The sequence below is a fragment of the Temnothorax longispinosus genome, unplaced genomic scaffold (genome assembly GCF_030848805.1).
Source record: "Temnothorax longispinosus isolate EJ_2023e unplaced genomic scaffold, Tlon_JGU_v1 HiC_scaffold_38, whole genome shotgun sequence".
Classification (NCBI taxonomy): domain Eukaryota; kingdom Metazoa; phylum Arthropoda; class Insecta; order Hymenoptera; family Formicidae; genus Temnothorax; species Temnothorax longispinosus.
The window spans coordinates 33604-56713 of record NW_027270209.1 but is presented as its reverse complement, the minus strand read 5'-3'; the positions used below and the strand labels follow the sequence as shown (position 1 = coordinate 56713).

General features: G+C 42.5%; 2 protein-coding genes across 2 annotated transcripts; both read left to right on the top strand.

Annotated features, from left to right (window-relative positions):
• The first annotated feature begins 4254 nt into the window (after positions 1 to 4254).
• Positions 4255 to 8301, top strand: LOC139824446 (uncharacterized). The gene has a single exon (XM_071796976.1). It carries the CDS (start codon positions 4255 to 4257, stop codon positions 8299 to 8301), a length of 4047 nt encoding a protein of 1348 aa, XP_071653077.1.
• A 1680-nt stretch (positions 8302 to 9981) lies between these two features.
• On the top strand, positions 9982 to 20918 carry LOC139824445 (uncharacterized). Its single transcript, XM_071796974.1, has 9 exons — positions 9982 to 9992; positions 10301 to 10419; positions 11478 to 11621; positions 12002 to 12100; positions 17080 to 17085; positions 17458 to 17570; positions 17810 to 17969; positions 20655 to 20754; positions 20837 to 20918. Exons 1-9 carry the CDS (start codon positions 9982 to 9984, stop codon positions 20916 to 20918), a joined length of 834 nt encoding a protein of 277 aa, XP_071653075.1.
• The last annotated feature ends 2192 nt before the right edge of the window (positions 20919 to 23110 follow it).

Here is a 23110-nt window from a genome sequence, read left to right as displayed (position 1 = left end):
TTTGATGAATGTGTGGTATGTATATGTAACACTTAAAAAAAGTCAGGTTCGACAGTTTGAAGATGGTCTGAAATCTTGCTGTATACTTTTCTCTGAAATAAAAATATAAAAAATTTATAAGTTTATAATTTTATTTTATCAATTATCTAAAAAATTAGGCAATTTTGTTGTTTAAAATGTTGCTCATTTTTTATTCTATTTTAAAATGTTTGCTTTTCAATATATATAACCTCTATAATGAAAGTGAACATGAAACATATTTCTGAGCATACGTTTGTACATATATACTATATAATTATCTATATCTTTTAAGCATTCAGCACTAGGTTAAGCATATACATACAATTCGCCGGTGTCCAAGTTATTATTTATTAAATCTGGCACTGATGATCACATGTGACTCGGCAAACTTGGCTCACTTGGCTCCACTCGGCTTCTTCTTCTTCTTCTTATTATTATGATGGCCGTCGAGCGCTGCTCAAATATAGGCCAGGGCGAACTACTCGTCGTCTCCACTCGGCTCACTCGGCGGACTCGCCGACTCGGTCGAGTCGGCCCTTTCAGGGCTGCGTTCGGAAATGTCCCGAGTGCACATGAGTACACTCCCTTCTCTTTCTATTTTAGCGACTAAGAAGGAGAAGGGAGTATACTCATGTGCACTCAAAACGTTTCCGAACGCAGCCCAAGTTTTCCAAAGAGCGTACGCGCGCATGCGCATTTTGCATATGTAGGTTATGTATACTGTCTTTGCACAATCCGCGTTACTGTCGAAGTGAGAGGAAAACCTGGAGAACATATATCTCGCAGTCTCGCTATGCCTGGCTTTGTGTGAACTGTGAACTGTAAAGTGTTATCTGTGATATTGCGATATTGCATTACTGACTGGGGTGACTCTCGATGAATAGCATGGTATAGCATTAATTAAATTATAGTAAGGGCCAATTTCACCAACTACGGTTAGCTTAACCGACGGTTAAAGTTAACAGGATTTACCAAGAATTATAAATAAATCCACCCTGCTAACTTTTAACCGTCGGTTAAGCTAACCGTGGTTGGTGAAATTGGCTCTTTAACACGCGATCGATTATATACGCACATCTTTTTTAATACTATTTTATTTTCTTATTTTTCAGTTTCTTCAGTTCCTCTTTTTTTAAGTGAAATTAAATTTATGCTTTTAACCAAGCAAGATAGCTGTGAGTGAATGAAAGGTCGTAACTCACGGCCTTACACAAATATCATAACAAATTGAAAGATCCGTTCCTTTGACCTTTGACCCAATGGATTTCCGACTCTGATTTGAGTCGTAGTACCACGGCGATTTATATCCGTTACGAGATTCGAATGGTTCGATCTCGGCCTTCATGATCTTCCTGCGTATACCTCGATTAAGGATGTATCACTGGTACAATCTTAGACAAAAGTGCATGAAATTTGAAATACTTGAATATCTACGCCTAACGCATAGTAAATCTAGATGTAAGATACTCAAATGATAATAGGAGTCTTATTTTTACTCCTACAAAGGTATTTTTTACTTTACAAATGTTTTTTCCAGTATTATTTGCGATTTTTGTAATTTATGAGCCTAAACTTTTGGCAGTAAAAATGCCCTGATTTCAACTTTATAACGTCAAATTATTAATAAAATTAATAATTAATAATTAATTATTAATTAATTATCATTAATTATTAATTTATTTCTTTAAAACGGTGTAGTGAAGACAATTGAAACTTGACAGATAGTTTCTATTCGTATACTAAATGTACAAAAAAATTTTAAATATTGGTAGCGCTCCTTCAACATTTTTTTAGCTGTTTTATCCGTCAAAATCGTCTCTTCCCATAAAAATACGTGTAAAATCAGTGAAAATTAAAATCGTTATATCTCAGCAACTGTTCGAGAAGTCGAACATGTGCCGCGCGCGCCTGACAAATGCGCGCCCGGTCAACACGCGCTTATCAGATTGCGCGGCTTGCCGCGGCGCGTCGCCGGCTCACGTACAATTACTCGCGTTTAAAGTACGTTCGAGTAGCAATTTAAGGCGAGCCGCGCACAGACCAGGATCGAATCTTACCGCTATACTCGGCGATCTCGCATTGAGGAAGCGTTGAGAGACTCGAAATTATTAACTCTTTTGCCGCGTCGAGTGAGATTCCATCTCCTCCGCGCAGTAAATACCGAGCGTCGAGAGACTTCTTTTCCGCTCATTGCACTCCTGTAGAGCTATCGTGGAGACCGTGGCCCCCTCCAAGTCCGACGCCCCTTCCGGGCCCGGCACAGTGGAAGCGGAGGCGCGGAGTGGCCCTACTCCTACCACGACCAGAAGGAAGAGGTGCCGAACCAGGACGCGGAGCCAGAGACGACGGAAGCGCCTCTCCCACCCGCCAGCATCTCAGGAGCGGCACACGAAGGAGGCGGAGCCCGCTAAACCGGTGTCGCAGGAGCGGCACCGAGAGCCACCGGCCCTTGTGCAACCTCGTCCCTCCAATCAGCCAGTGCCGCAGGAGCGGCAGGCGACGAGACGGGAGTTGGACAAGGGACAAGCGATACGTCCGTGGAAGCTCACTCCATTGGAGCTCCCGGAGGTGCGCCGCACCAGGCCAGCCGGACTGACGCTCCCGAAACGGGATTGTCGCATATCTCGGCCACCGGCCCTCCACCTGATCCGCGTCAAGGAGACGCGAACCACAGCGTGCCAGACGGTGCTCAGGCGAGCATTTCTGGCTCCGGCATCGCCAGCGGACCCACCTGATCAACCGACGGACAAGCCACCGCGCACCCCGGGCTCTAAAATCGACCTCAATAACAACTCGGTCCCCTCTGAGCCCCTTGCAAAGAAGGCCATCCGCCAAATTAACTTTTAAACCGTGCATTAGCACTTATATTTTTTGATTAGGCGCCTTCAAGGCGCCGCCTAAGACAACGCAAACACAATGTACATAATTTAGACAAAGAATATATCGTTTCGTTAACAAATCTTGTCTCGCTGACTCACCGCCACCGTCCTGATCCCTATTGCGACCCCACGATATCGAACATTTTGGTCCTTCGAGCCGGATACTCAACATCTGGCGCTGCGTGCATGGATTTTGAATCCACTGTTCGACGGTCGCAATAGAGTCAAGGATCGAACAAAAGAGTTAGAGACAAGATGAGTATGGACGTGGAAAGCCTCCTTCGAAGGCAGCACGAAATTCAGGGCCGCCTTGCGCGTGCATCCGAGAATCTGAGGAAGGCAGGGGCGACTAAGATGACCGCAGGAATCGTGGAAGCGCGACTTTCGGCATTGGAAACAAACTGGAAGAAGTTCGACGCGAACCACGAGACGCTGATGAGCGCTCATCGAAAAGCTCTGAGCGATCACGATTACCTCACCTCGGATTTCTACACGACGACGGAGGAAACATTCCTAGTCCAGAAAGCTGCGTTCCTAGATCTGCTGGCCGGCCTCCGGCCCGCTGCAGAGCAACCCGGGAGCGCGGCGACCAGGCCTGCGGCAGGCACGATGCGCAAATCGCTGCCGCGCATTGAACTGCCGCAATTCTCCGGCGATTACGCCGAATGGCCAGCTTTTCGGGATCTGTTCCACTCCATGGTGGACAAGGACTCACTATTGGAGAACGTGGAAAGGTTCCACTACTTCAAGATTAGCTTGAAAGGAGAAGCAAGCCTGCTCCTCCGCAATTTGCCGACCACGGCCGAGAGCTACACTCGGGCGTGGGAGATTCTTACGGAGCACTACGCAAACAAGCGATTGCTGGTCCGCTCTTGCTTCGCTGCCTTCACTTCACTGCCGAAGATGAAGGGGGAATCAGCGAGCGAGTTGCGGAAGATATTCCACGGAATGCTGCATACCATGGGCTCCCTGGAATCAATCGGACGGCCAGTCACGAGCTGCAGTGACTTTGTTCGTCCATCTCATCGTCGAACTGCTCGACACCCGCTCGCGGCGCGAATGGGAAATCGCGGTCAGCGGAACCACGAACCCGCCCTCGATTGACACTCTGAAGGAATTCCTGGAGTGTCGGGTACGCGCCCTGGAAGCTCTCCAACCGGAGAAGACGGGTTAGACCTCGCCTGCCAAAGGAGACTCACGTGGATCGGCACACTCGCACGCCGCATCTCGCAAGTCGAAGAGCCCTGATCAATGTTCATTCTGCCGGAAAGAGCACTTCCTTGCCTTCTGCGAGAAGTTTCGCAGTAAACCGCCCTCTGAAAAAAGGGACTTTGTCGTTCAGCACAAACTGTGCATGAACTGCTTCGGCAAATACGCCGTTGCCGACTGCTCGTCAAAGCGGAATTGCGCCGCTTGTCAAGAGCGTCACCACAGCACCATCCACGATGTGTGCGCTAAAGCTGCCACGACGATCACCGCGGCCCCCACTTCTCTCCACGCCGGACAGACCAAGGGCCTGTCGTCTGGAGTATTGCTCGCCACGGCACGAGTATTCGTGGATAATCGATACAATCAACGCATCATGACACGCGCATTGATTGACCCGGGATCGGAGGTTTCGCTCGTAACCGAGGCTTTGGTGCAGCGTCTCCGACTCCCACGCAAGCCAACGTCTACGATCATCGTCGGAGTAGGCGGAAAACAGACAGGGATTGCTCGCGGGCGCGTGTCAATCACTTTGTCTTCACGATTCGCAGACTTCACGACGACGATTTCAGCCCTGGTTCTCCCGAGGATTACACGGTACGAGGCACGCGCAGAAACCTCGCGCTCTCGATGGGAGCACTTGAAGGGCCTTCCACTCGCAGACCCGGATGGCCAAGCAGATGGAGCCATCGCCCTGCTTCTCGGCGCGGACGTCTACGCCTCCATCATCGACGAAGGAATCCGGAAGGGAGGTGCAGGAGCTCCAATCGCACAAAAAACGTCGCTGGGGTGGCTAGTGTCAGGCGCAATTGCCTCCCCACAGGGCAATTCAGTCGAATCCTTGCAGTGCTCGGTCGACGAAGAATTGTCAAGCATGGTTCGGAAATTTTGGGAGCAAGAGGAGACGGTGCACTCCCCTCTGCCTCTCACCGAAGAAGAACAGGCGTGTGAGGACCACTACGTCCGCACGCACTCACGACTGCCCGACGGGCGCTACATGGTGCGCCTTCCCTTCAAGAACGCACCGCCAAACCTGTCAGGGACACGACGCATTGCTATGCGCATGCTGCAAAGCATGGAGCGCAAGACGGACAACGATCCGGACTTGCATAAGCTATACTCTGAATTCATGCAAGAATACGAGGACCTTGGACATATGGCTCGGGTGCTGCCTGCTGCCGACGAGCTCGACGAGACGCAGCGATGCTACCTGCCACACCACGGGGTACTCAAGAAGACGAACGACACCGTCAAGATACGTGTTGTGTTCAACGGATCGGCACGACTAGGCTCCGGTGACTCACTCAACTCGCACCTTCTCACCGGGCCAAATCTATTGCCGGCACTAACTGACGTGCTGCTGAGATGGAGACGACATCGCTACGTGATAATAGCAGATATCCAAAAGATGTATCGCCAGATCTCACTGCATCCTAGCGACCGAACATATCAACGGATACTCTGGCGACTGAAAAACTCACCCGAGCTGCTAGAGATGCTACTCACGACAGTCACATACGGACTAGCGAGCTCGCCATTTCAAGCAATCCGAACGATGCGACAACTCGCCAAGGACGAGCGGCATGCCTACCCTCGGGCAGCGTCCATTCTGGAGGAGGAGACATACGTCGACGACGTACTCTCCGGAGCGGACACCGAAGACGACGCAAGGGAACTCGTCCACGAACTAACGTCACTGTGCATGGCGGGCGGCTTTCCGCTACAAAAGTGGGCGGCGAACAAAGCCGTGATACTCAAGGACGTGCCAACAGAGCACAGGCAAGTGAAGGACTTCGACCTCTGGGATCAGAACGCCAGTCACGCCACGCTAGGCGTGCAATGGCACCCACAGGATGACACCTTCGGCTTCAAGGTCCGGCCGGTAGAAACCACAAGCATCACGAAGCGAACAGCCCTCTCACACACAGCTCGACTGTTCGATCCACTCGGCTGGTTGGCCCCAGCAATCATCCTAGCCAAAATGCTGATCCAGACTGCTTGGCTGCAACATCTCGATTGGGACGAGCTTCTCCCCCCTCGAGATCAACAGGATTGGCAACAACTTCTACGCGAACTGCCGATGGTCGAAGCAAAGCGGATCCCGAGATGGCTGCACACGGGCAGCTCCAGCTCTCGTCTGGAAATCCACGGCTTTGCAGACGCATCGGAGAGAGCGTATGCGGCGGTCATATACCTAAAGGCGAGCACTGACGGCGGGCGGAGCGTGGTCACTCTCCTCACCGCCAAGAGCAAGGTCGCGCCCGTCAAACGGGTCACCTTGCCACGCCTCGAGCTCAGCGCTGCAGCCATGCTGACTAGGCTGGCGGCGAAAGCGCAGGAAACACTGAAGCTCGTGGTGTCGCAAATTCATTTATACTCGGACTCCGAAGTGACGCTGGCGTGGATCCGGGGGCACCCCTCTCGCTGGACAACATACGTCGCCAACCGGGTGGCGGAGATACAGCAGCTGCTACCAGAGGCAGTATGGCATCACGTGCCAAGCCGGGACAACCCCGCGGACTGCGCCTCTCGTGGAATGCAGCCCAGTGAGCTGGTGGAGTTCGGACTGTGGTGGCAAGGACCATCGTGGCTGACGGAGAACTCACCACCCCCACTACGGACCTCGCCGCGCCTGGCAGAGGACGACGTTCCCGAGAGGCGGGCACACATCAACGCAGTGACCATAAAGCCACCCGAATCGGATATGCTGCTTCGATTCTCTACGCTGCGACGCCTGCTACGCGTCTCAGCATGGTGCCGACGCTGGCTGCGGGCGATCCAAGCCCGACAATTCTCTGTTTCAGGCACATCACTGACTCCGCAGGAACTGGAAGGCGCCTTGGGGACCTGGATACGAGAGGCCCAAGCAGCCTGGTTCTCAGAGGAAATCAAAGCCCTCGATCGTGACAAGCAGATTCCGAGGCGGAGCGCATTGCAACGCCTCAGCCCATTTCTCGATCACGACCACGTCCTCAGAGTGGGAGGACGACTGAAGCACGCGATCTTGAGCGACGATGAGCGACATCCGGCCATCCTTCCTCGAGATTCGCGGCTCACAACGCTGATCATCCACGACCAGCATAGACGAACGCTCCATGGAGGCGTTCAGTTAACCCTTGCCTCTCTCCGACAGAGAATCTGGAACCCAGGAGGGAGAGCACGAGTACGACAATGCATCCACCAATGCATCACATGTGTGCGATGGCGGGCAAAAAGCCCGCAGCAGCTAATGGCGGACCTACCGACTATAGCAAGGGCTTTCACTCACACAGGCGTGGACTACGCCGGGCCAATTGCGCTGCACACGACCAGGGGACGAGGACACAAAGCTTACAAGGGGTTCCTCGCCATATTTGTGTGCATGAGCACGAGAGCAGTGCATCTCGAAGTCGTGTCCGACCTGACCACCGATGCCTTTTTAGCCGCCTTCCGCCGCTTCACATCAAGGCGAGGCCTCTGCGAGGTCTTGTACAGCGACCGAGGCACCAATTTTGTGGGCGCCGACAAGGAGCTGCGGAGGTTCTTCAAGGCCGCAATTCATGACAATCCGCAGTGGACAAACCTCCTGACGACTGAAGGTGTGAGATGGAAATTCAACCCACCTTCCGCACCGCACATGGGCGGACTGTGGGAGGCAGCCGTAAAATCGGTGAAGCACCATCTTCGAAGAGTCGTCGGGAGCGCCACGCTGACGTACGAGGAGATGGCGACCCTACTGTCACAGATCGAGGCTTGCCTAAACTCCCGGCCCCTCCAGGCACTAAGCGACGACCCGGAAGACGTGGCAGCACTGACGCCGGGACACTTTCTGATTGGGACGGCGCTCATCGCAGTCCCGGAACCCTCACTGTCTCAGGCGCCTACGAGTCACCTTGCCCGTTGGCAGCACCTCCAACAAATGCGAGACCATTTCTGGGAGCGATGGGCTCACGAATACCTACAAACGCTGCACGAACGCTCGAAGTGGCGAACGAAGGGAACCAGCTGCAACTCAGGGGATCTGTGCATTATCCGCAGCAAGACGACTCCACCATGCCAGTGGCCCCTTGCCCGAATCACCGAGGTGCATCCAGGCGAGGACGGGCAAGTGCGGGTGGTGACAGCGCGAACGGCCACCACGACCCTCACCAGACCGGTGGCAAAAATCATCCCGCTTCCACAAACGGGCGACCAACACCAGACAACGTCGTCCTAGGACCAGACGAGGCGGGCGGTATGTTCGAGAAGTCGAACATGTGCCGCGCGCGCCTGACAAATGCGCGCCCGGCCAACACGCGCTTATCAGATTGCGCGGCTCGCCGCGGCGCGTCGCCGGCTCACGTACAATTACTCGCGTTTAAAGTACGTTCGAGTAGCAATTTAAGGCGAGCCGCGCACAGACCAGGATCGAATCTTACCGCTATACTCGGCGATCTCGCATTGAGGAAGCGTTGAGAGACTCGAAATTATTAACTCTTTTGCCGCGTCGAGTGAGATTCCATCTCCTCCGCGCAGTAAATACCGAGCGTCGAGAGACTTCTCCTCCGCTCATTGCACTCCTGTAGAGCCATCGTGGAGACCGTGGCCCCCTCCAAGTCCGACGCCCCTTCCGGGCCCGGCACAGTGGAAACGGAGGCGCGGAGTGGCCCTACTCCTACCACGACCAGAAGGAAGAGGTGCCGAACCAGGACGCGGAGCCAGAGACGACGGAAGCGCCTCTCCCACCCGCCAGCATCTCAGGAGCGGCACACGAAGGAGGCGGAGCCCGCTAAACCGGTGTCCGCAGGAGCGGCACCGAGAGCCACCGGCCCTTGTGCAACCTCGTCCCTCCAATCAGCCAGTGCCGCAGGAGCGGCAGGCGACGAGACGGGAGTTGGACAAGGGACAAGCGATACGTCCGTGGAAGCTCACTCCATTGGAGCTCCCGGAGGTGCGCCGCACCAGGCCAGCCGGACTGACGCTCCCGAAACGGGATTGTCGCATATCTCGGCCACCGGCCCTCCACCTGATCCGCGTCAAGGAGACGCGAACCACAGCGTGCCAGACGGTGCTCAGGCGAGCATTTCTGGCTCCGGCATCGCCAGCGGACCCACCTGATCAACCGACGGACAAGCCACCGCGCACCCCGGGCTCTAAAATCGACCTCAATAACAACTTGGTCCCCTCTGAGCCCCTTGCAAAGAAGGCCATCCGCCAAATTAACTTTTAAACCGTGCATTAGCACTTATATTTTTTGATTAGGCGCCTTCAAGGCGCCGCCTAAGACAACGCAAACACAATGTACATAATTTAGACAAAGAATATATCGTTTCGTTAACAAATCTTGTCTCGCTGACTCACCGCCACCGTCCTGATCCCTATTGCAACCCCACGATATCGAACAGCAACCATTTAGTGGATTTGTTTCTACTTTTTTTGTAGCACATCAGGAAGACTAAAAGAACATTCTTACAAATTTTTATCTACTTGGTAGCGCTTTGAAAATAGGTGCAATACATCCTTAAGAGGTTCTCTGTTTAAAGGAATTAGGAAAGTTTAAGGATTAAAAGTCCGCAAGGTTGTTTAATAATCCGTTTAAGAGGTTAAAAGAAAGAAGTTCATAAAGAATTTTAGAACTGGAACACGTGTCGTATTGCCCAAAGGAGAAGCAGAAGGCACTTAATTTTCCTCACCCAAGAGATAACAGAAAAAAAGGCTGCGATTTGCTTGACTGCACGGTAATGGCGATGTTTTATTTGATCTCTATGTATGGACATACTGTTTCTCAGTAAGGATAAAAAAATATGTTAGACAAAATTATGGTAGATAAATTTATAGTGTAACACTCGATTGTCTTACCGATTTGTTTAAAACAGATTTATTTGATGTATTTTTGTTGTAATCGCAACAGATAAAAATGGTACAAGAGTAACAATTTTTAAAACAAATTCCTTTTCTACACATTAAAATACATAAATAAGTTTCCAAAAGCTCGGCGAAGAAAGTGTTATGTTATATATTTTTCTCATATTCAGTGCTTAAGAAAAACTGTTACATTTAGATGATATATTAAACCAATATATTGAATTGTTTATGATATATAAGCACAAGGTGTTGCAAGAATTCTGACGATGTACTATAACAATGTATTCCGTAATACAAATCGTGAGAAGATATAATTTAATCACAAAATTTGATTAGACTAATATAATATATATTCTTGAACTATGTTCCAGAACCACGCTCTTAATGCTCGAGCGTGATTCTATCTTTGTTACTTACAGAAAGTTGACCAAGGACAAGGACCAAGAACATGTTCATAGCGCTAAGAGCGTGGTTCTGGAACGCAGCCGTGGTAAAATTTGTTTTTGTAAATATTTTTTTCCAGATTCTCTTTTCATTACTACATAGTTAGAAATAAAACTATTTCCATGTATTCAATTGTTGAATTTGATGATGGAATATTTGCTATTCCAACTATTTGGTTAAGTGCAGACAAGACAAAATGTAAATGGCCTCCATATGATGAAAGAAAAATTTTAAAAGCTGTCTCTAAAAAAAAAACTTAATGAAAATTGGAAATTCTTAAGTGTCATAACAATTTTTGGAACTGCAGGTAAATAAATATTAAGTTTTTATTATACGCATTATATACTACACAAATGATGAAAATACCTGTTTTATTACAGCTGATTATGATAATGCTATAAAAAAGTGTCCTTAGCAGAACAACTGACTGATATTAGTGATTCAGAAAATGCAAGAAAAACTAGAAAATCTCGTGCACGTATTCAATATAGTGATAATTCTGACAGTGAAGGACATCCTCCAAAAAAAAAGATCAAAAAGAATTGAAAGTACTGGAAAAAAAGCAATTAGATCCGACATCCAATATCCAAAGTTTCCTTCAGTATCCAGCATCAACAGATCACCACTTACTAGTATCAAAAATGATAATTATATATTTAAAAATTGTACACAAGTACGTAGTATACTGTGATCAGTACACTTCTAAACGCTGCATGAATTTGTCATGTATAATTCTTTTTGTTTAAGCATGATATAACTTTTCTTTTATTGATTCTTATTATAGATAACTCAATGTTGAGAAAACATAATGTTGACACATTAATTGAACAAGAAAAGAATACTTCTGTGAAAGCATCCGACATTAGAGATACTTCTCAACAGACATAGATCATACCATTTTAACAAATAATGAAAAAATTGATGGTGAGTTATACATAAAAGTAGAAGTTGACAAAAAAATTTTTAAATATTTATAGACCTACAAAATTTATAGACCTATAAAAATTATTTATAAAGAAGGAAAATATTGTATTATTCTTACAAATATTAATAATCTACTAAAATATTAATATAATTAACTTATTTTCTTGATTTTTATTATAGATAATGCAATATTGACGAAACATAATGTTGACATCACAATTGTTCAAGAAAAGAATCCTAGGAAAGCATGTTACATTAAAGAAACTTCAACAGACATAGATCATACACTTTTAACAAATAATGAAAAAATTGATTACTTAATTGGTGAGTTATACATAAAAGTAGAAGTTGACAAAAAAATTTTTAAATATTTATAGACTTACAAAATTTATAGACCTACAAAAAATATTTATAAAGAAGTAAAATATTATTCTTACAAATATTAATAATCTACTAAAATGTTAATATAATTAACTTATTTTCTTGATTTTTATTATAGATAATGCAATATTGACAAAACGTAATGTTGACACCACAATTGTTCAAGAAAAAAATCCTAGGAAAGCATGTTACATTAAAGAAATTTCAATAGATATAGATCATACATTTTTAACAACTAATGAAAAAATTGATTACTTAATTGGTAAGTTATACATAAAAGTGAAAGTTGGCATAAAAAAAATATTTTAATATTTTAATTATAGAACTACAAAAATTATGTATAAAAAAGGAAAATCTTATTCTTGGAAAAATAAATAATTTAAAACATTTCAATAATATGAATAAATCAGGACATATAGATCGTAACACACACGGAGAGAAAAAATAGGGAGTAATCCCATAGAGTTACTCTCCTAAATATCACATGGGCGCGAATCGAGCCTAAGGTCCGACTGCGCCAGTAACTGTACCGGTAGCGCCATCGATTTTCTACTGACAAATCATTGCACTAATATTTCCAGCGAGCTAACCGGAATTTTTCAGTATCGCTCATGGAATAGCTTCGGGTCGTCAAGTTCGTATGTATATATACAGGATAATAAATTTAAATACAAATAATCTTATTTTTTATTGAATACAAGTAATTTTATTGTACATTGTTTATTTAATAAATATACAATTTTATTGTTTATTTAATAAATATACAAATAGTTTAATACTATAAATCATATCTTAACGCTACAAATTCAACATTATTTTTCTTTTAAGTATAGGCAAGGTGGTAATCGTGGAATATATGATGCATCTATTAAAATTTCATTCTTATTTATATTCGAATCTACTTCATAGGCATGAAAAAAGTCGTTAAAACCGATTTTATCAAGTATTTGAGTTTGAAAATGGACTTTATTTTTGTAATAAAATATGCGTTTTATCACACCAAATTGAATACCATCACTGTTGAAATTTGTAACAAATACAGTATTTTTAGAAAATTTTTTGCCGAGAATTTCTACATGTTTCAACGTAAATGCAAGGGTTTCGTTTGTTATTTGTGGATCGAAATATTTTAAAGCCAAGTGAATATTTGCTTCTTGTGCCATCGGCCCAGGGGTAATATCACCTTTAATACCATCATGTGTTTCGATGTAATAACAAAATTGTAATTGATCACGTATGGCTATTGTAAGAGGCAAGTTTACATTCGATGTGGTCCCCAAAGCCACTTCTTTTTTATTTTTATGTTCTCGTTCGAATTTTATGGATGAATAATGTACAAGAGGACCATTCAACTCAATAATGCTAACGTAATGTAACCAGAAGTGCATTTTGGGTTTTAATTTTCCAAAAAGTTTTATATATAGTACATTGTAATTTTGTATCAGATTTTTTAAAATTATTAATTGCCCTTTCAAAATAATAGGGCTCATTAAAATACCAATAACTTTACGGTAATATCGATACAATTTCCAATGCTCATATTTATCAGTAATCAAGTCTCCAATCATTAGACCTAAGTACCTACTCAAACACAGTAATTCGGCTGCTGATTGTTTAACTTTCAGTTTATTTTTTCCACTTTCATTTATAGTAAAATATAAAGGCCTAGGCTTATTTTTTTTCTCTGTATCATTATAAGGAAAATTCGCGATTCTATTATTTAAAACTTCGAGAGATATTACTTTACTCTTAATTAATTCCATTAAAACATTTTCAATCGTATAAGCTCCTATTCTTTCCTGGACATCGTGCATAACATCACAAAAGTAACTATCTGTTATATGGTTTATTTTATGAAATACACATTCTTCTTTAATTCCAGTTTTAGATGGATCTCTTAAAAGAAGGTCAGCTTCATAATTTTCTTTAGTTCTTAAAGAATTTTCATCTTTGCAACACAACTTTTCACATAACTGTTTAGGACATACGCAAATTCGACAATAATGATGAGCTTGAAAGGATTGATTAAATCCACAAATAACATTTACTCCTAGATTATCTCCTAATACTAACGGGCATTCAAAATAAATAGTTTCGTTCCGTCCATTAACTTTAATTGTAATACCAGTTTTGGATAAAATATTCAAATCATCGATTACTTTGTTGAAGATTGCTGAGTTTCCAAAAGTTTTCAAGTGTTTTGCGTGAACTAAGGTTGAAAGAAAAATATTTTCTGATTTAGCAATTAATTGAGGAGGTAAACATGCTATAGAAACATAAATTCCACCTAATTTTTCTTCTCCTGCATGACTCGCTAAAGGATTACCGCATTCAAATTCATCAAAATACAAAAACAAAGGGAAGACTATTTTATATGGATTAGCATATTTACTTTTCCATAATTTTGCTTGAATTATATTAGTTAAGTAAGTATCATTTTCAGAGAGACTGTTAACATATTTAAACGTTTCCTCGAACATCCCAGGAATAGAAAAAAATTTTTGAAGAGTATCTTGTAATGGAACGTGAACTGCATAAACGCTTTTTTTGACAACTTCTATCGAATTATCAATTTCGCCAAAAACATTACTTTTGCCAATTTCGAAAGATTGCGGCGGCGTATAATAACTTTTCTGTGTATAAATTTGGAATCTATTATGTTCAGTAAAATAGCTACGGAAAATGTTTTTATTTTCTTGAAGAACAAATTTAATTTTACTGTAAGATAGAGGATCTAATACATTTTGAAGTTTCGTTTGAATTTCATTTTGTAAAAAAGGTATAAGTATATTATCTGTATAATTTGAAAACTGTTGAATAACAAAATCTACTGCTTTGCGTGAGAGAAGCGGATTGTTGTACAATGATAGAGTAAATCTCAATATTTCTTTATCTAGAATACTTTTATTGATAAAGCTGTTAGAATGAAAGGAATATTCTGACATGTTTATAATATTATTTTAGAATTTTTAATGAAATAAAATTTTTGGCAAAAACTATAGTTACAAAAGGCTCTAAGACTTTATTGATAGAGCAATTAAATAGAAGAAATATCCTGAGATATTTATTATAATAGATAAACATTCATTTTATTGCAATAAAATATAGATTTTTCAATGTATTACAATTTATGACAAGACCATAAGTATCCTACAATAATAAACTGCAAAGTTTTCAACATAAACTTATCTTGAATATTAAGTTATGAGTAAGCGAATAACATCACAGTCGTTCTCACATCAATTCTACTGATGACTAAACGATTAAAGATTAAACTCTTAAAAATGAACAGATATAGTTACCTAATCAATAAGGCGCAAGTTTTCTATCAAAGTAACGACGCCTTTGTTCAAATCAGGGACATCGAAATCGTAAACTTGCCTCAAAAGAAATTGCCATACATGTTTACATATATGAGAAAATGGCTTATGAAATACTTTTACAAACTTTAAGCATATATCCACTGCTTGAGTTGGAGAAGTGACTTGAAACATATGTTTGTCAACAACAACAAACGAAGATGTTATTGTACTCAGATCTTCTCCACAAATAACAACGTACGGCTGTATTGTCAATTTGTGGTCTAAATGTAGCTGTTTTAATTTTATCTGCGCTGCTTGTAAATGTAGATTGAACTTTTGACTGTCCTAAAAAATAAATTATATTTACAATGTTTAATAAAATAATTTAGGTGAATAATACAATAATAGTCGCAATTTCATTAATTTTTATTTTATGTGCAATCACAGAGTCTTTTCGACTTCTTCTTTTTCAGGATACCAATTCTTGTGTCCAGACGACTGAGTGGTTTGTTTAATAATTTTTTTAAATAAATATGGCAGTAACTTTAAGGCTAAAATAGGTTTCGTTTCTGGAAAAATAACGTTTGTTTTGTATATTAATAAATAATAGTCCCATTCGCAGCTTCGTCGAAACTGTAATATATACCTTGTTGTAAGCAATTTTTATTTTCTTTCAAAATATTCTTTATGAGAACATCACTTTTCTTTGATTCTGCCAACTTAACAATTTTGTTGGCAATCGAAGGCCACTTCTTCTGAAACAAATCACTTGACTTGCTAAAGAATGCACAAAAGTCTTCCTGTACCTTTACAAAAATAATTCATATGAATAAAAAATTAATTAAATACATTACAATTAACTTGAATAAACATACTAAAGTGTATCCTGATGGGTTTGCGAGATTAGGTAACGTTGTGAAAATGGCTTCGAAATTGTTCTTTTGATAAAAAAGCTGCCGTTCATTTCCTGCTGTACTATTCCATTTTCTTTTATAATTGTCATCTATGACTTGAACAAGTTCTTGAATCTCCTCAAAACCTTTCGAGTACTGTGCTTCTATAAAAAGATTATTATTATTATTAACAATGAATAAATTACATTGCTTAATTTTATAATTAATATATACAATCATTACCTTCAGGTTCTTTTCTTTTTAAAGCACGAGTAGGTGGTGTCAGATGGATTCCTCTCCCTTTTTCTCTCAAATAATCGTACTGAGTTTGAAGAACTCCACCAGCAGAGTGATTACTTGTGGATTTAGTATAAAATCCTTCTTTTAACAATCCTGTAAAAAGTTGCGCACAACTTTCTGCTAGTTCTTCAAATCTATCTGGGCTTATACTTCATACAATAATTGAGTATTAATAAATTATAATAAAAATATGATATCAGAATGAAATAAAAAACAATATAAAACTACCTCCAAGATTGTGTTCGTCGTATTTCGTGAAATATCAATAACTTGGCGATAACAGAAGTAGAGAAATATAGTCTGCCTTTTTTTTCTAAAAGCTCTGACCTATTTTCTTTATCCTCTTGGAAATCAAAACAACTTATTTGAAATTCGCCTTCAGGATATGTCATCAATATGTGGTAAACATAATTGTTGAGACGAGCTTCATCAGATAGTTGAATAGATAAGACTGAACTTGGTTTATTACTGCTTGCCCGTGTACTTGCTTCATTAAGTGAATCTGCAGTAGATAAAACATGCACTTGAATTACTACAGCATGTACTATATAAGTCTCAGATTCTACTGTATCTGCCACAACTATATTTTTGAAATTATGTATTTATAATGTGAAAAAAGATCAGACAAATGTTCGACAAGAGAAAAAAAATGATAACTTTAGCAGTACAAATATGGTAAAAAGCAAACCATTTAAAGGAGGACTTGGAATGATAGGAGAAATATTCAAATCCATTGATACAAGCATCACCTCATCCATGATATTATTTATTTTCAAATAACCACAAAATTAATATTCTATTTCTGCAAATTAATATTTATTTATCATTATAGACATCCAATAACTTTCGTCTATAATACGCTTGCATGCATGTTAATAAGTTTTAGATACAAAATAACCAAAAAAGACAAAAGTGAGATCAAATTAGTGTTTTAATCTATAATCAACGTTTAACAATATACATATATATATATATATATATATATATATATATATTATGTATAACTGCAAAGATTTATTTTGATCACGATGCAGCTCGCATGCAAAACGTTCAGCGCGCTGCTGCTGCAGTACTGTTGTTTCGACCCGAAGCTATTCCATGAGCGATACTGAAAAATTCAGGTTAGCTCGCTGGAAATATTAGTGCAATGATTTGTCAGTAGAAATTCGGTGGCGCCACCGGTACAGTTACTGGCGCAGTCGGACCTTAGGCTCGATTCGCGCCCATGTGATATTTAGGAGAGTAACTCTATGGGATTACTCCCTATTTTTTCTCTTCGTGCAGTTAACGACAAAAATAAAGATGACAATATTGCTGGTCTATTTCCAATTGAAGATGCAGAACAATTGAAAAACTTCGAAGAAAAGTTAAAAAATAAGGAAATTTATAACCAAGTGGCACATACATTTTAACAGTTTTTCAACTTAATGATCAATTCTTTGGTCATTTAAAAAAATCTTGTGTGTGTAAAATCTTTTCTCTCTAAAAAATGAATGTCATTGATTAATGCATTTTATTTCTATTTATACTTACTTAATAAAATGACAATGGTGATGGCTCACTATTCTATCATGAATATACATATATTGCATGTTATAAATAAAATGATATGTTATTGCTTTAATGATTATCACAGGTTACTAAATTATATTATCGAGGAGGACAAAATATTGACAACATTGTGAACAAAATAATGAGCCTAATTTTTACTAATTCTTTAGCATGTAGCTACAGCTATTTGGGAAAACAGAAAAAAAAATCTTTTAATAATTTGGTTTTATGTAAATGCGTTTTGGGTAAATTGTGTGAAATAAGTAAATTAATTTTACATTATTCTAATTGAAGATAATTGAAAGAAGCGTTGGAAGGTTTGTGCGGCATTGCGTAACCCGAACGGCATGTAAAGGTATTCGAAGAGTCCGAAAGGAGTTGTTATAGCCGTTTTTGGAATATCCTCCGGGTTGACGGGTATTTGATTGTATGCTCGCACTAAATCAATTGTCGAGAAGATCTTCTTTCCGTGCAAGTTCTGCGAGAAGTCTTCGATATGCGGGATCGGGTACTGATCCGGCTCTGTTCTAGCGTTAACTCCCCTGTAATCTCCGCAAGATCTCCAGGAGTCGCCTTTCTTCGGTACCATATGTAGTGGTGATGACCATGGGCTTTTCGATACTCGAATGATCCCTTCTTGGAGTAGGAGATCGAATTCAGCCTTGGCCGCCTTGAGTTTGACGGGGGCTAACCGGCGAGGACGGCTTGCAACTGGTGGGCCATCCGTGGTTTTAATGTGGTGGAGCGTGCTATGTTTTACCGTATGCCTCTTAGCAGTAGCCTTTAAGATATCAGGAAATTCTGCCAGGATTCTGTGGTATTCGTCTTCGATAGCCAACACTCTGATAGACTCCACTGCCCCTTTTTCTGATGTGCAGTGTTTGCGCAAATATGTTTTACCATCGAGCAGAGTGCCTTTCTGTAGGTCTGGCAGGATATGGTAATAAGCAAGGAAGTCGGCTCCGATGATGGGCTGCGTGACGTTGGCGATAATGAAACGCCATGGGAATGCGCGTCGTAACCCAATTTCCGGCTGCAGTGTAATTGTGCCGTACGTAGTGATTGTTGAGCCGTTTGCTGCATAGAGTTCATAAGATGTTGGCGTGGTGTCTCCTGCTACCATGGAGCGAGGGTATACACTCACATCCGATCCTGTGTCTATCAGGAACCGTCTCTTAGTGTCTTGGCACGTAACGATTAGGCGACGAGGGCTTGGGGCGGGTCTACTGGCCGCCATCAGTGACTGCCCTGGTCTTTTTCCGATTTATATGTACATGGTTGTGTGCACTTTCTTGCTTTCTCACCAAATCGATTATGGTAATAGCAGTGCTTATCATTCTTATCGTCCTTGTCCTCTGTGTTTTTACCGCGGTTGCGGCTCTGACTACGGCTTCGACTTCGATTACGGCCTTTCCAATTGTTACGTTGCCTCGAGTTGTCTCTCGAGAGGCGTGTAGTAAGTGTGGCCACTTGCTTGGTCAGAGCCTGGATTCTTGCTTCCAAGGACTCTTTATTCGCAGGCGTAGCTGTTGCAGCTACCACAGCCTTGTTCGTCATCTCGTGGATGCGATCGGCCTGTTCGGTTACGCTGTTGAGCGGATCTTCCGTCCGGGTAGCGAAAACCATCTGCATTTGTGTAGGAAGTCGTCCTAGCCATAGTGTCCGTAGAAGAGAGTCGGGTACATTCTCACCCGCTAAAGTTCGGAGATGTCGTAAGAATTGAGATGGCTTGCGATCTCCTAATTCCTCGAGCTCCAATAGTTGTCGTGTCCGCTGCTGCTGCGAGACGGACATACGCTGTATGAGCGCTCTTTTTACTGTCTCGTATTTGTTAACCTCTGGGGGCTGTGTGACTACGTCTTTAATTTCCTTGATTTGACGAGAGTCTAACTGAGACAGAGCGTATGAGTATTTCGTCGAGTCTTGGGTAATGCCACTGATGGTGAACTGCGTTTCCAGCTGTGCGAACCATAGTTCAGGCTCATCTCCCCAAAACGGAGGTATGCGTATGGCGAGTCTGCTGACGCTTTCCTCGACGATCTGTATTGATGCGTTGGAATCGTTCATGTTGCTACCTCTCTTTGCGATCACGTCGGGGTCACCAATTTTATGGGCGCTACTACTTTTATTCAGAGAGGTATTCTACCTTATATCTAACTTAGTCTGCTACTGGTGCGTGAGTAGGAGTTGGCCCAAGGTTTGTGAATCGCAAAGGACGCTAGAAATGTAGGCGACACTTTCCAATATATGTTTAGAACGTTATATTTACAGACTATTTACAAGTGTTTGCGTGTAAGTGTTTTTGGCTAATTTGACTTGTATTCTGTCTCTGCCATAATCTGTACCGCGACGAGGGACGCCAGGATCGGGTGGTCACACGTGGTTGGTCGTGTGTAGCAGTCCGTGTGAGACCTGAAACAAAGAGCTGGGCGACCAAGCGCCATAGGTTAGCTGGCGTCTCGCGCCTGTGCCAGGCGGCCAAGCGCCGTAAGGATCGGCAAGCGTCTTGCGCTGTAGCCGGGCGACTCGCGCCGTGAGATTTCGGCAAGCGTCTTGTGCTGTAGCCGGGCGACTCGCGCCGAGGAAGCGGCTAGCGCTGTAGGCGACCGGCGTCGAGGAAGCGACTCGCGCTGTAAAGGCGACCGGCGCCGTGAGCCGGCGTCTCGCGCCGTGAAAGCGACTAGCGCTGAATAGGCTTTAGCGTCAGGGCGCTCTGTGCCTTCGGCGACTTGCGCCGGGAAGATCTGCTCGAGCCCGTAGGGGGTCTCCCTTTATACTCGTCGGTGCAAAACTTTGAACTCGCGAAGCTGCCCCGACGATGCGACGCCTGGCGGCGTTGCTGCGAACTGCCGGTATTGCAGGCATCGCGCAGGGATGTATCGTTGGTGGCGTGGACCGCCACAGAAAGTAATTGTAATTTAATATTGCAAATGCCATTTATCGACATAAACTTGGTGTAAAAGAGGATTATATAATTAAAAGAATAGGATTTTGGCTTGCCCAATCACCTACTCGTCAGGCTCGAGAAAAGTAAGCATAATTTTAAAGTGTTTATTATTTTCAATAATTAATAATTTTATTGCACAGATAATATCCAGATAAAAAATTTTAGACTGAAGAAAGAAAATTCCGAATCGAAGATGGAAACAAAAGACACTGACGTACTTGTACCTTCGGCGAGTGAAAGTGATTAACCCTAGGTATACACACTTATTTTTTAGATGACAAACTAAGATCTGGAGGATCCTTGCTACTTTTTAAGTACCTTTTGAGGAAATCATTTTATTTTGATTTTTTTCTTTAGATCGTAAATAAACCGAAAAATATATATGTACGTTTATTAAAATTACAAACGTACTAATAAACACGTGTTAAAAAATTAAAATCACTTATAAATGCAGAGAAAACGTTATTTTACCGCAATTGGTTAAAAAATTCATATCTTTTTTGCTAATCTCGTGCTTAAATTAAGTTATTCTACCAATGGTAAAGTTTCAAACTTTATCTGGTGTCTCGGAGACCCGCTCAGTGTATATATTTAGGGTTTAAGAAAAATTTCATAAGTAGTATTTAGTTTTATAACTTTTTAGTTTGTAACAATATTATTGATTGTGTTAACAATATCAATATTATTTGAATATTATATGTAACAATACTATTACAAATAATTCAATAAAATTTAATAAAAATTATTAAAATGGTTTAATTCCTAGCAATATTATACAAATATCACACAAATATTATAGTAATATTACCGTAATATTATTGATATATTACTAATATATTACTGATATATTACTGATATTCATTTTCGCGGACATTTTAATATTACTGAGATATATCAGTAATATTACTGCAATATTTCTGATACATTTCATTGTAATATTGCAATGGAAAAATAATATTGCTGCAATATTTCTGCAATATTATGTGCTGTGTTGGTCTTCTTCGTCTTCCGAGGAATCCAATAATGTTAAGTTACACGCCATGTTGTTTACTGCACTCTGGCGTTTTTTTATTCTTTATTGTACTTTTGCACTGATGTGAACTAGTACTGTACTGCCCTATCCAGTTCAGTTGTTCAGTTCAGTTCAGTTCCGTTCAGTTTTAGTGCAGTTCTCGTGCAGCGAAAACAAACAAACCTAATTTATGCGCACGCGTTAACAATAATTCTTATATTGATGGCCCCCGTTAGCCCTCGGCGGGGGACCAGGTGGAAAGTTCGTCGGGGAGGTAGAAATAGAGTCGAAAACAGAGTTGTGTGAAAATGTGACCGGACGTCACTCTTCGGGTACGTGGATCACACGAAAATGTGAGATTTCAGCCAGATTTGCCTATCAAACGGTCGCCACTCGGTTTGACCCATATGTACCGAGAAGGTGAGTATCGAAATCATAACACGATATTGCAACGATATCACATTAATTCTCTCTTATTTTCAGGTTCTCGACGCAGGATGTCTCGACGCCCCGACGCTGCCTCCCCACTGCTGGATCATCGATGGACAATGTGGGACCACCCCCGGAGTACCAGGTAAGTAGATAATGGATACGCTCAATTAATCGGTTAATTTCTATTTCAGGTATTTCACCCGAGTGTATTTCAACTGTCGCTGACTATCCCAGATCCTCGTATTATCGCATACTGGAACGCCGCGCTAGGAAATCTTCTCGCCCCGGATGGATCTCAACTGCCGCTGACTGTCCCAGATCCTTGCCTTATTGCATACTGGAACGCCGCTGGACTTCGCTGGATCGATGCCGTAGGACAAGGTAAGTGGCAGGTAAGTAATGCGAAATTAACTTGACACTGCGTATATTAACAAACGATTGATTTATTTCAGATCGTCGTTGTGATTCACAATTTCACGTTGACACATTTCGTCGAACGTTGTTACAAATGGCTATTGATTGCCTCTCGCAATTGTAATACGAGCTATGTTTAACGCGCTAATACGCGGGAGTGCCGGTTGTTACATACCGCAACGATAAACTACGCGCTAAGTCCGAACAGTGAGCGAATCTTCATAGCGTGTTACCCCGATCGCGGTATCCGAGCGACTGCCACGAGTTGCCGAGCGCTCTCGGCTATCCCACCTCGGGCTTTTTACTCCTACCACCGGGTTGTTATTCACATCCTGGTAATTTTCCGTGCCAGGTGTTACCCGCTTTCACTTTTCTTTCGATCGTTTTTGCCTGTTTTCGTCGCCGGTGACGCCTGCGGTTCTCAACCTACGCCTTATATCTAATTGCGCCTGCGGTTCTCAATCTACGCCTTATAACTAATCGCACGCATCGGCATGGGTCCCGCTGGACCCCGCTTCCCCGGTTCCCGGGTTCGGGTATTTCACGATTGAGTGGTCTCGCTGACCCTCCGGATCGATTTC